The sequence below is a fragment of the Ixodes scapularis genome, unplaced genomic scaffold, assembly GCF_016920785.2.
Source record: "Ixodes scapularis isolate PalLabHiFi unplaced genomic scaffold, ASM1692078v2 PGA_scaffold2__306_contigs__length_199485367, whole genome shotgun sequence".
Taxonomy (NCBI): domain Eukaryota; kingdom Metazoa; phylum Arthropoda; class Arachnida; order Ixodida; family Ixodidae; genus Ixodes; species Ixodes scapularis.
The window spans coordinates 15,100,598-15,114,242 of NW_024609857.1; the positions used below are offsets into that span (position 1 = coordinate 15,100,598).

At 50.2% G+C, this 13,645-nt stretch overlaps 1 protein-coding gene across 1 annotated transcript; it reads left to right on the forward strand.

Moving 5' to 3' along the window:
• Positions 1-11,839: 11,839 nt before the first annotated feature.
• Positions 11,840-13,309, forward strand: LOC121836337. Its single transcript, XM_042291218.1, has one exon. The coding sequence runs from the start codon at positions 11,840-11,842 to the stop codon at positions 13,307-13,309; it is 1,470 nt and encodes a 489-aa protein (XP_042147152.1).
• The last annotated feature ends 336 nt before the right edge of the window (positions 13,310-13,645 follow it).

Consider the following 13,645-nt stretch of genomic DNA (forward strand, 5'->3'; position numbering starts at 1 on the left):
CATTTGTTTACACTCCATAGATATTTTTTTTATAAATTATTTTCGGTTTACCGATGCTTAAGAAAATGTAGAGGTTGAAGCAGTTTGACCTCATTTTTCTCCATTGCACGTTTTGGCTTAAATTTCACTATTGTTTTGTTATTACGTAACTTGGATTCATTTTTATGAGTTTTTCTGAGGTGAAATTTTAAGAAGACGATAGCTATGAGCTTGTTTTTTTTTTTTTTTTGTTTTTGTCTTTTTACAGTATTTGTGTTTGCGGCTTTTTTTGTATGATGGCATAATATAGAAATACGGCTCCGTAGCTGTCTGCTCTGAACTGTCGTAAAGCAATACAACACATAAAAAAAGACGAATTTATAAGTAATTTTAATTTTACTATGCAGACATGCCCACTTGCATCTTTGCATATTCGCAATATTTTTTTGTACTTCACCCAGGTTAACAAAATTTCGCAGAAATGTTCTCAACATTAACAGAAACAAGCCCTGTAGATGCCATTTAAATCAGACAAATGATTCAAACATTCACTTTTTTGGGTAGTGGCCACTCTTAAGTGGCCACTGTTCGGGATACAAGGGTGCGTTCGATGTCTGGTAACCTGTTCTTTTGCTGTAACTGAAGGTCTTTTGTGCAAGTTCAGTGATGGCTGTAGCCAGCCTTAGATTTCTGGGTGTATGAGGATTCAAGAAAGCAAACGAAGTATCTGAGTTTGAAACGTCCCTCTTTCTGTGTCTCTTCCTTCGACTAAAAGTTTTTTCTTTTTTTTTTTTTGTACCGCAGCAGCACTGAAAAAAGAATCATCGTCCTCTAGCTCTTCTGCACCATACTGTTACCAAGCGAAGACTATACAAAATACTCCCTCAGATAAGTAACCAAAAATGAAATTGGTCAGGACTTCAGCTTGGGCAAGTTGGTTATTCCAGTTACACCAGCGCTGTGTGAGTGTTCTTCCTGTGTATGCGTGAAATTACTTTTGAGTGTGTCTGATCTTGTGCGCTGTGAAGCAGTATCATAAGCAAAAAGTTAACGGGGTCCTGTTCTTCGTAAATATCTTGTTTTTATACTTTTAGAATTTCCGTCTTAGAAATAAAATACAAATTACCCCACTGGACGACAAAAAGGAACACCGTTCCTTTCCTCGTTCCAGTAAAAATGTGGCGAGCTCTCGTTCCAGTTACGCCCAATGCAAAATGGAACGGCGGCGTTTTTTCTTTTTTTTTTTTTTGTTCCTTTAAAAGAAACGCGTTCCAAAAACGCCGTTTCTTGGAACGCCGTTCCGAACAACACTGGTTCAGGATGACCTGAGATCTGGATCCCGGGCAGACCGTGTCATTCAGTGCTTCACGTCATATTTCAAGAGACTTTTTGATGACGCACGTGACACTTGACACATAACGTACTATGTTTCACGCCAAACGCCTCATCTCCCGTGCCGCCACGTCCCCAAAACGATGTGTGTTGTTCCTACAACTTTATAGTTTATTTATTCGGAGGTGAGAGAAATCAGAGTTGTACGGAACGGCGTTCCAAGGAACGGCCTTCCTGGAACGCGTTCCTGGAACGCGTTCCTTTTAGGAGGAACGAAGGAACGCCGCCGTTCCATTTTGCATCGATGGAACTGGAACGGGAACGCGTTACATTTTTACTGGAACGAAAGAAGCAACAGCGTTCCTTTTTTTTTTATCCAGAGGGGTAATTTTTATTTTATTTAAAATCCTAAAAGTATAAAAACAATATCTTTACAAAAAGCAGGACCTCGTTTTTTTGGTTGTTTCTTATATTGTCACGAATGAAGGTGACGAAAAGCCGAACAGTGAACTGAAAATAAAGATTTAATGGGCGAACTTGTGCCAACCAAAAATAAATAACGAAAGAGCGTCGAGGTAGCAGAAAAGCGGGCGGCGGTTCGGCGGCACTACAGAGCGCTAGCGAAACTGGGACTGACTCGACAAGGTCGCGGGCAGCTGCTTATCTACCGTGCGTCACTATCTCGAAAGTTCGGCAAGGAAGGTTCGAGCGTCGCGCGCTCGGGGCGAGGATGAACTGGCACTTTCGAGAATAACAAAGCAGAGGGAAAGTTACGTCTGCTGCGAGAATGACCGGGAATCTTCTAGAAGACCGTGACCAAGCGTTGCCTTCTCGGCTCTGCGGGTGGCATTATCCCCCCTTTAAAAGTGCATCGCCCCGATGCAAAACGAAAGGAAAACGGAAATGGCTAAAACAATTACGGCGAAACAAAACAAACATGCAGTTTCACAATCCTAACGCGCGTAGAACGGCTTGAGTCGAACTACGTGGACGACTTCGGGTCGTGGCTGGCGGCGTCCTGATGGGCGAGTTCCGTCGGGGAGCACCTCGTAGTTCAAGTCCCCAAGGCGGCGGATGACCTTGTAGGGTCCGAAGTAGCGTTTTAACAGTTTCTCGCTGAGGCCGCGGCGGCGAATGGGCGTCCACACCCATACCCTGTCTCCGGGCTGGAACTCCACGTCGCGGCGGCGAAGGTTGTACCGGCCAGCGTCCACACGTTGCTGGTCCTTTATTCGAAGACGGGCTAGCTGGCGTACTTCTTCTGCTCGTTGGGTGACCAGCTGGGCGTCGTCAGTGCCGTCATCCGTCGGGTCGTGGGGCAGCATGGCGTCGAGCATCGTCGTCACCTTTCTGCCGTGCACCAGCTGAAAGGGTGTAACGCCGGTAGTTTCTTGAATCGCCGTGTTGTACGCAAACGTGACGTAGGGCAGCCCTTCATCCCACGTCTTGTGTTCCACGTCCACGTACATAGAAATCATGTCGGAGATGGTCTTGTTTAGTCGCTCCGTCAGCCCGTTGGTCTGCGGGTGGTATGCCGTGGTCCGGCGGTGGTCGGTGTGGCTCAGGCGGAGTATCTCTTGTGTCAGTTGCGCCATGAACGAGGATCCTCGGTCCGTAATCAGGACTTGGGGAGCGCCGTGTCGGAGGACGATAGACTCCACGAAAAATTTGGCTACTTCCACGGCGGTCCCCGACGGGAGTGCTTTTGTCTCGGCGTACCTGGTGAGATAATCAGTTGCCACGATTATCCACCGGTTTCCCTGCGCCGACGGTGGGAAAGGTCCGAGAAGATCCATTCCAACCTGCTGGAATGGTGCAGTCGGGGGCGCGATCGGTTGCAAGAGACCTGCCGGCTTCGTCGGTGGTTTCTTGCGTCGTTGGCATTCGTGGCACGAACGGACGTAGAGGTGGACAGTCTTCGGAAGCTTGGGCCAGTAGTATTTTTCTCGGATTCGAGCAAGAGTCCTACTGTAGCCAAGGTGACCAGATGTTGGGTCGTCGTGGCAGGCTTGGAAGATCTCTTCTCGAAGACTAGCAGGAATCACTAACAACCACGTCGAGTTGTTGTCCCCGAAGTTTTCTTTATAGAGGATACCTCTCCAGACGGCGAATCTTGGCAGGTCACGTGAGAAGGCTCGGGGAATCGTACCCCCTCGTCCCTCCAAGTGGTCGATCAATGCACGCAGCTCAGGATCGTCCCGCTGAAGCGCTGCCATGCCGTGAATGCTCACCGCGCCAAGAAAGTGGTCGTCGTCGTCGTCTTTGGCACATCCGGCAGCTGACTCGACAGGGGCTCTGGACAGGCAGTCGGCGTCGCTGTGTTTTCGGCCTGACTTGTAGACCACGGTTACGTCGTACTCTTGCAGTCGTAGGCTCCATCGAGCGAGGCGTCCCGATGGGTCCTTCAGGCTCGCTAACCAACACAGCGAATGGTGGTCGGTGACCACCCGAAAAGGAGTCCCGTACAGGTATGGGCGGAATTTCGTGATGGCCCAGACGACGGCCAGACATTCCTTCTCGGTCGTTGAGTAATTGCGTTCCGCGTTCGACAGCGTCCGGCTAGCGTATGCGATCACGCGCTCCGCACCGTCTTGTCGTTGGACCAGTACCGCTCCGAGTCCTGTATTACTGGCGTCCGTGTGGACCTCCGTTTCGGCTGATTGGTCGAAGTGGCCGAGAATCGGTGGTGACTGGAGCCGTCGCTTTAGTTCGTCGAATGCCTGTTGTTGTTCTTCACCCCAGTCGAAGTTCACGGCGTCTTTCGTAAGGTGCGTTAGCGGCGCAGAAAGCTTGGCGAAATCCTGAACGAATCGCCGGTAGTATGCGCAAAGTCCAAGGAATCTTCGGACGGCAGTTTTGTCGGTGGGCGGTGGAAAGGCCGCTACGGCGCAAGTCTTCTCAGGGTCAGGACTTACACCTTCGTTGCTCACCACGTGGCCCAGGAACTTCAGTTCTCCGTAGGCAAACCGGCACTTCGTCGGCTTGAGGGTGAGTCCTGCGGTCCTGATTGCCTCTAAAACGGCCCGAAGGCGTCGTAAATGCTCGTCGAAGTTGGCCGAGAATACCACGACGTCATCGAGGTAAACGAGACAGCTCTGCCACTTGAGGCCTGCCAGGACGGTGTCCATGACACGTTGGAACGTTGCCGGCGCCGTGCACAGTCCGAAGGGCATCACCTTGAACTCAAACAGTCCGTCGGGCGTGACGAAGGCAGTCTTTTCTCGGTCTCGTTCGTCGACTTCGATCTGCCAGTAGCCACTCTTAAGGTCCATCGACGAAAAGTATCGGGAGTGGCGCAGCCGGTCCAGCGTGTCGTCGATGCGGGGGAGCGGATACACGTCTTTCTTCGTGACCGCGTTGAGCCGCCGGTAGTCAACGCAGAATCGAAGCGTTCCGTCTTTCTTCTTTACCAGCACAACTGGAGAGGCCCACGGGCTGCTCGAAGGCTGAATGATGTCGTCGTTGAGCATCTCCTGTACTTGTTCATGAATGGCCTCTCGTTCCTTTGGGGAGACCCGGTACGGCGGCCGATGCACAGGGAGCGCGTCCTCGTTGGTAATGATGCGGTGTTTCGCAACTGTTGTCTGGCGCACCCTCGACGTCGTCGCAAAGCAGTCGCCGAACTCGGCGAGGAGGTCTCCGAGCTGTCCTCGTTCCGTGGCGCTGAGCTTGGGGTTAACGTCAAGCTGTTGCGGCACTGTACTGGACGGCTGACATGGCGAGGGCTCGTCGGAGATCGCGGCGATTTCGGCGTCGGCCCGGAGTTCCTCGACGTGTCCTATAGTGGCACCTTTCGTTAGATGCTGCGCCTCCGGTCGAAAGTTCGTCACGAGGACCACACAACGTCCATCCTGCAGCTCTGCTACGCCCCTTGCGACGCCTATTCCTCTTCCGAGAAGCAGTTGGACGTTGCCTTCCAGAAGGACTTTCCCGCTGGCAACTGCGTCGGTAACGACGGGCACAAGAACACTCGACCGTGGCGGCAGGTTCACGTGGTCCGCAATGACTCGGACGGCGGCTGGCGACGTTTTGGATCCCTCTGGAGGTAGCACGGGCTTTCGCAGCGTCAACCTGTTTGCTCCAAGGTCGATCACTGCACCGTACTCACAGAGGAAGTCCATGCCAAGGATGACGTCTCTCGAACAGTCTTTGAGGACGACGAACTTCACGGGGCAGGTCTCTCCGTGGATGTCCACGCGCGCAGTACACCTTCCCACTGGTGTGATGAGATGTCCACCGGCGGTTCGTATTTTCGGACCTTCCCACGGCATCATCACCTTCCGAAGGCGGCGAGAGAGCTTCCCACTTAAAACCGAATAGTCTGCTCCGGTGTCGATGAGCGCCTTCGCGTCGTGGCCGTCGATGGTAACGTCGAGGTTATTCGACACCGTCGAACAACCGTCGTTCCTATCCGTCTCGTGGCTAGTGTGGGAGCCCTCCGACGTTTGTGGAGGATATTGGCGTCGTTCGTCATCGGCAATACCACCTCCCGGTATTGCCGCACTCAGTTTTCCCGGCGGGACACGGGAGACAGGCTCTCTCGGCGGGACCTACGATGAGGCGATGCAGGGCGTTGCGGTGATGGCGATCGGTAACCGCGGCGGGGAGACGGTCCTGGGGATGGCGAACGGCGGAGGTATTCGTCGATGTCCCTAGGTCGCTCTCCGTAACGTGGTCGCGGGTCGTCGGGGTGGAAGCCTCGTAACCCCAGCTGCCGGTACGGGCAACGGCGGTAGACATGATCGGCTTCCCCGCAATGGTAACAAAGCGGGCGTCGGTCGGCCGTTCGCCACACGTCAGTTTTCCTGGGTGCTGGTTTTTCCGGGCGCACGTACTGCCGTTCTTCGCGACGTTGGGAGTACTGTGGCGCTGGAGGTTGACGTCGTGGTGGCACCGTAGCTTGGCGGGGAGCTTGCGGCGGTCGTCTGGCCATGGCGGCGTAGGTCAGCCGCGGTTCCTCAGGGGCTTGCTCGTTGACGGGAGTTTCAGGCTGCAAGGCCCGCTGTACCTCGTCGCGCACGATCTCGGTGACTGACAGCGACGCCGGACGCTCAGCAGCGGGGAGCAGCTTCCGGAGCTCCTCTCGGACGACGTCTCGGATAACGTCACGGATGTCGCGGGTACGGGCGCCGATGTCGTCATTAAGCAGTGTGGAGGCAGCGACGCCGGGATGTCGTTGGTAGTAGGAGGCGCGTGCTTGGAGGGCGCGCTCCATGTTCGTAGCCTCCGTGACAAACGCTTCGACGGTGGTCGGCGGGTAGCGGACGAGGCCCCCAAAGATGTCGTCCCTCACCCCGCGCATAAGGACACGCAGCTTCTTGTCTTCGGTGGATTGTGGGTCGGCACGCGCGCTCAGTCGCAGGACGTCTTGAACGAAGCTGGTGACGCTTTCGTTGGGGCCTTGCGTCCTCGTCCGAAGGAGGTCTTCGGCTCTCTCCCTTCGGTGCTGACTGGCGAACGTCCCTCGGAGCTCTCCTTTCAGCTGGTCCCATGACGTAATCGAGGTTTCACGATTCTCGAACCAGTGTCGTGCCGTTCCCTCGAGGGAAAAATAGACGTTTTGCAGACGCTGTTCCGGAGTCCATTGGTTGTGCAGCGCCACCCGTTCGTATTGCTGCAACCAATCTTCGACGTCTTCGTAGATCTCGCCGTGGAAGGACGTCGGTGTACGAGGGGCGACGGGCAGGTAGACGACGGGGGCGGCGGTCAGAGTCTGTGACGACTGGGGGTCCATTGTCGGCTTCGTCGCTTGGTTGGTCTTCTTCGGCAGTAGACCGAATTCCGGGGGCAACCCTTGAATACGGCGGCTGGCTCGATGCTCCGAGTCTTCAACGGAAGGTCGTCGGGAAATGGGGCTTGCTGATCGAGTTCTTCTAGGGGTACGCTGCACGGGTTTTGTACCCCGCACCTCCACCAGAAATGTCACGAATGAAGGTGACGAAAAGCCGAACAGTGAACTGAAAATAAAGATTTAATGGGCGAACTTGTGCCAACCAAAAATAAATAACGAAAGAGCGTCGAGGTAGCAGAAAAGCGGGCGGCGGTTCGGCGGCACTACAGAGCGCTAGCGAAACTGGGACTGACTCGACAAGGTCGCGGGCAGCTGCTTATCTACCGTGCGTCACTATCTCGAAAGTTCGGCAAGGAAGGTTCGAGCGTCGCGCGCTCGGGGCGAGGATGAACTGGCACTTTCGAGAATAACAAAGCAGAGGGAAAGTTACGTCTGCTGCGAGAATGACCGGGAATCTTCTAGAAGACCGTGACCAAGCGTTGCCTTCTCGGCTCTGCGGGTGGCAATATTAGGCTTTACTTTGTGTGGTCCTCGCTTGGTAACAGTCGGGTGCAGGAGAGCTAGTGGACATCGATTGTTTTTTGAGTGCCCGAGACTGCGGTACAAAAAGCAAAACGCTTGGTTGAAAGGGAAGACACAGGAAGAAGGAAGCTTCAAACTCAGCTCCTTTCTTTGCTTTCAAGAATCCTCACACACCCAGCAATCTAAGACCGACTACTTGCATCACTAAACTTCCACAAGAAAACCTACCAGTTACAACAAGATAGCAGGTTACCAGAGATCGAACGCGCCCTTGTATCCCGAACATTGGTCGCTTAAAAGATACACAAAAGTGAACCTTTAGTCCTTCACCCCTTGTCACCCCTTCAAACTGACCAACGAATCAAACCTTCACGAAGAAGAACCTGAAGTTTCTAAGACAGATTTTTCAAAAGCACTACCCTCTCCTTCACTGGCTCGTCTTACAGACAGCAACATCGAGAAGCAACTTTTGTTAAGTACGAACAAGATAATTTGTAAAATAGATACGTGTGTGGTTGTTTTAAAAGGCTCGTGCGATCTGGGGTAAGAGTACATTTGTTTCGTCTGAATCTTCCACAAGAAACGTGAAGATGGTTAAAAGCTGAGTTTTGAACTTCGGTGTATGAACAAATGAAACCCTGCTTCTGCTTGTGTTTTTCTCCTGGTGCTTTTCCATCACGTGCTTTTCAAATACGTGTGTTCCCATTTGATAAGTTAGCAAAAATGCAAACGTAACGTATATGTAACGGTACGTTCCATTTTTTTAAATGTAACGGGAACGAGTTCCTTTCTCACATATGGAACTTGTAACGGGAACCCGTTCCAAAAATTAGAAGGAACGAGGAACGAGCTTTCGTTCCTTTTCTTGAAAAACGTGTACAACACTGAGAGAGATAAGCTGTCGCGAATATTGTGGTTTTAAGCAATAAGCTCTACGCTCGAGAGACAAACTTTTTTTTTCTGTGGCAATGTACTACTCAAAGCTATGAGCACTCGTGCACCTGTACACCTTAACCGGTGTTGTGGAAAAAGCTTTGCTAAGTAAGACCTTCGGGAGTGCGGGAAGGGAGGAGAGGGTGTCCTAATCTGTAAATTGAACATTGTGGAATCTACGACAGGACAATCACAAATAAAGTGGCTTACGAGACAAAAAAAAAAAAAGGATGCACACACTTAAAAAAAAAACCCGCAGCCCCGCTACTCCTCATCATGTCTTTGCAGACATGATGACAACATTATCAGCAGACACTCCTCAAGCATGTTCCAAGCATGTTTGCTTCATACGCATGCGTCCAACATGTTATGGCGCAGGGTGCGGTACCTTCAAACAACTGCAATTTTGCTTTGAATGTACTAAAACCATTTCGTAATTTTAAAAGTATTGCGGATATTTCCCGTAAGATAAACGTACGTTGTAACTTTAAAAAAAAAAGAAGGTAGCCCAGCCAAATAATTGGTGACATGTAAAGAAAACAAGTAAGATGATGCCTTACAAAAAATAAAATAGAAAGAAACAACCAACGGAACGAAGTAACGGATAATACTAGCACCTTCTATTTTTTTTTCAGTTGTATTTTTTCAGTGCCCCTAGACAGCCCTTGTACCTACATAAGCGTGCATCATTGACACATACATGCAGTGTTGCATAAAAAAGCAGGCACACAGAACGCGAGCATAATATGAAGGAACAAAAACCTGAACTATAAATTTAAAATTAGGAAAAGAAGTGCATAATCTTAAAAATAACACTATTTGCTAAAAAGACTGATTCAAGAAAGCGTCACATACTAAACGCTTGAGGAAAAAACCGCGTACTAAAAGTTTCTCGCAATGAAGTATCTACTTCGGGCGCGTTTACCACCTTTGACATGTTAAAATACTTAGAGCCCTGCATATCCCCGGATATCCGCAGTAAACTGGCTGATGCGGATAAAAATGGATCAGATTCGGCGGATTTTCGATTGGATGCGGATTCTGGGGGCTGCGAATCCGGATCGAATCTGGATATCCGCGGTCCCGTATCTACATTTTCGCCGACGCGGCCCATAAATGTGTGCGACCGCAGAGTGTAGCGAGTAGTGATACGGACACTTGCGAAAGCGCGAGCTCCGTACATCACTCTTGTAGCGCAGTTCATGCATGGACTCCCAGCATCAAATGCATTAGCGGGTCTTAATTTAAGAGAGGCGAACCGGTCTGAATCCGCCCATGCTGACGATTCTATGTTTCTTCTGCACAGCAACCTCGATAAGTGAAAAGTTGCATGTGTAATCGTGTTTTTCTTTGTTTTCTTTTTTGTTTTTTTGTACAGTTGTCAAGTTGATTTTAAGTATGAGGTTAAGAGCATACAGTCGAGGTTTCGTACTTAAAACTAAAACCGATAGGTGGTGTAGATATTAGACGGTTTTGGTGAATCGTACGCAAAAGCTTTTCGTATACGCAAGGAAATTGCGGGTGGGGAGTGCGTATGGGCAGAGCACAGTAGAAGTGTTAGCGTGTTGCGTACGCACGCAACGCAACGCTGGGGATTTTGCGTTGTGGGTTAGAGGGCTTTGCGGGAACCTCTCGGGAGTGCTCAGGGCACGCGAGAGTACTAGTTCGAAGATGGCGGTTACCTTGACTGGCGCAGCATGGGCGAAGTGGTGTTCGCGAAGTTCAGTGCAGGGTGTAAGATAGTCAGGTGGGGAAATGAGAGCCAAATAAGCGACCGGATTGTGTCCCCCTTGGTTTTCTCTTTTTCTGTTGCGCCATCTATGTGGAGCGCCGCGAACTCTCATTCTGGGTGGGCGACCGGTGGCGACCGGCTAAACTGACGGAGATGGTTTCTCGTGGATTTTCAATGGAGGAGTGTCGTGCTCTCAGTTTATTTTGCGTACTCTCCCATAGAGTTCCCTGCAAATCCGATTCCAATTTTTTCTTCTCGCCGCAGCGCCATCTGTCGCAAGTCGGGGGTACCCGCAAGCAGACGAGTACACAATCCGGTCACGGCGCTGCGGTAGGCTTCTATGGGACGTTTCCCCGCCTGTCTATCTTACACCCTGGTTCAGTGTTACGTGAAATTACGTGGTGTTCAACTCGTCAATTATTTACGAGACCTACCGCAGTCGAGTCAGACGACCGGAGTGCAGCGGAGTGCATAGTGAAAATGTTCACCGCTTGCAATGCGCGTGAACGCTGCGGTCTGCTCAACGCAGGGAAAGCAATGAAGGTAATGAAAGGTTCTACATGTGGTAATATATTAAAAGTGATACTAAACATAGTCCACTCAAAACAAAATCCGCATTTTCGGTCACAGTTGTTCGTGAAGGCATGTTTGGGGATTTTTACTAAGATCGGAGCGACGAATAATAAATAGTGGTTGGAATGTCGTTGTACTTACTTGCATATATATCACAATAAAAAATATTGAAGCTCTTTTTTGTATACTTTGAGATTGAGAGTGATTTAAAAACGCCACACACGACAATCGTCAAAATATCGTCGTTCTTTCCCGCTTCTTTGATATTTGTTTTCTCAGAAACTAAACATGTCAGGACATTAAATTAAAGATTGTTCTTCTTGGAACATGCGCCACGTAATATAAATATTGAAGCAAAATAAAAAAAAAAACGACTGCACCTTGTTGCCTGAATACAAATAAAACCGCCCAGCTATGAGCTTGACTTTCCAGGAGTTGAAAAACACAATTAAAACACAATTGCCTAATAATGCTCCATGAAAATTGTCAGGCCAACAAAAACTGTAGTATGAAGCTTTCTTTTTTTTTTCTTTACGAAATGTTGAATTAGGTTATTTTTTTCGAGAAAATTGAGCTTCACGTCAACGAGAGTGTGATTGCTCTTTTGTTCCATCGAAAAATGTAAGCAAGTTAGCGGTGTGGAGTAATGTTAAAATTTCTCTCCACATCAGGGGTGGGAGTAGTCACGCTAGGAAATCAAAGCTAATGGAAGCTTACGAAAAGCAGCCTGCACGAGGTCCCTTTTCTGGAAAATCTCAAATGTGCCACAGAGAGACTCGCCTACCTCGTACGGGAGCGGAAGACGACGACGTTTTCAGGCAATCAACGCCATTCTTCCAGCTCTTTCGGAAAATAGGATTTTTCAAAGTTTCGTGATATTATCCAGTCAGATCTTCTTATTGACGTCAAGCGGCGAGGTCCCGGACGCGGCGCATGGTCGCCCTTTCCTTGTAAACACCGGACCGACGACCTGGGCAATGGACCAACCGCCACCAGCTGAAACACCCGAAAGAGGGGATCCTGGACCATCACATGGCAAGTCACCACCTCAATGTACCGCCCCCCCACCGTCGACCCTTATCCCTGGTGACCTCAAGAAAGCTCCCATTAAAAGACGATGTACAGACCCAGACTCATATCACGACGATGATGATGACAAGACCTCTACTTATTCCGTTCAAGATGCTATCTTACATTCCAATGAAGACGAGTCTCCAGAAGATCCCATGCAAGTTCTGGAAGCCGATGAAGATAATCGGCCCTTTACCTCAGTCCACTACAAGAAAAACCGCCCTGCGGGCATTCCAGTGGTTTTCAAACCCAACAGTTCCAATGCATCCTTGTGGAGGGTGAATCCTAACGAAGTGGCCAAAGAAATCATTGATGTTGCACAGGAGAAGCTACTCTCACATAGGATGAACAAAGACGGGAGCCTTTTCGTGAGTGTTGCATCTCTGCAAGCAGCCAACAGATTACTAGCCATATCGACCCTTTGCTCTATTGAAGTGGCGACAAGTGTACCCCACTCCTACTCACGGAATCTGGGAAAGATCAAAGGAGTACCGATCGAGTATACCGACGGAGAACCACTAGACTATTTTAAAAATCTTGGAGTTATTTCTGTTCAACGGAAAATTTCGTATAGAAGACAAGGGGACGGCAACGTGGAACACCGCAAGACTGAAAGCGTGCTCCTCCACTTCCGCCCAGACCAACCAATGCCTACACGCGTTCTCTTAGGCTTCACAAGTCACTCTGTTGACGAGTATTTTGGTCCTCCCGTGCAGTGCTATCATTGCCAAAGGTACGGACACATTGCGCAATACTGCCGTGGACCACGGCGCTGTAAAGTGTGCGCAGGTCCGCACCACCACAAGACTTGCACCAATCGGCAAGATCCCAAGTGCGCAAACTGCGGTAACCAGCATGCCGCTACCTTCTCTGGGTGTCAACGCAGAAAGGCTGCCTCGGTTATCCGAAGACAGGACGTCTTAAATGGCAAGGAAAATCGTGGGTTTGCGGCCACCTTAAACCCTGAAGTTGTGCGCGTCCCCTTGCCTGTCCCGGTTCCAACGGATAAGCGAGCCCAAAAGCCAACTTACAGTGACGCATTGAAGAAGACGACGAATGGAGTGAAAGAAAAACACAGAGAACGCCGGCCACATGAAGACGCACCTGAGACAGCCAGAGGAATTCCATCAACTATGCAATTACTGAAATCAGCCCCTATCACTCAGACGACCATCCGACAACCTATGTCGGTATCATCAGCTCCAAGGCGCAAACGACAAGAGCAGGCTGGTGACCTTGGTAGCGTCCTTATCCCAATGCTTTTTGCTGCGCTAAGGGCCATCATCAAAGCGATCCCTGATTCAGACAACCTACCGGAAGTGCAAGCCCTGCTTGCAATGGAATCCTTTTTGAATGTAGGACCCTTCCACCGCTAGGAGCGGATGGCCTCGGCTCAAAGTCACAACTTCAAGAAACGTACAAACGATAAACCCGAAATTCCAAGAATACTACAGTGGAACGCTTGCAGCCTAAATCCCCGCCTTCCAGATCTTCAGAGGTATCTACTCTCCACTAGGATTGATACACTGGCGATTCAGGAACCTAACAACGATCCATCCAACTGCCGCCTGTCGCCCTACGTACCCTATTACAGTTCTACAAAAAGGAAGGACTGCAAGCCACGATCTGTAGTCTTTGTTCGCGCCGGCCTTCCTCAATCGCCAGTAGACCTATCTTCAGTTTCGAAGAGTAGTGCTGAATATGCTGCTGTA

Bases quoted from the DNA above. Each gene is read 5' to 3' on its own strand.
- LOC121836337 (XM_042291218.1), top strand. From the start codon at position 11,840: ATGGACCAACCGCCACCAGCTGAAACACCCGAAAGAGGGGATCCTGGA.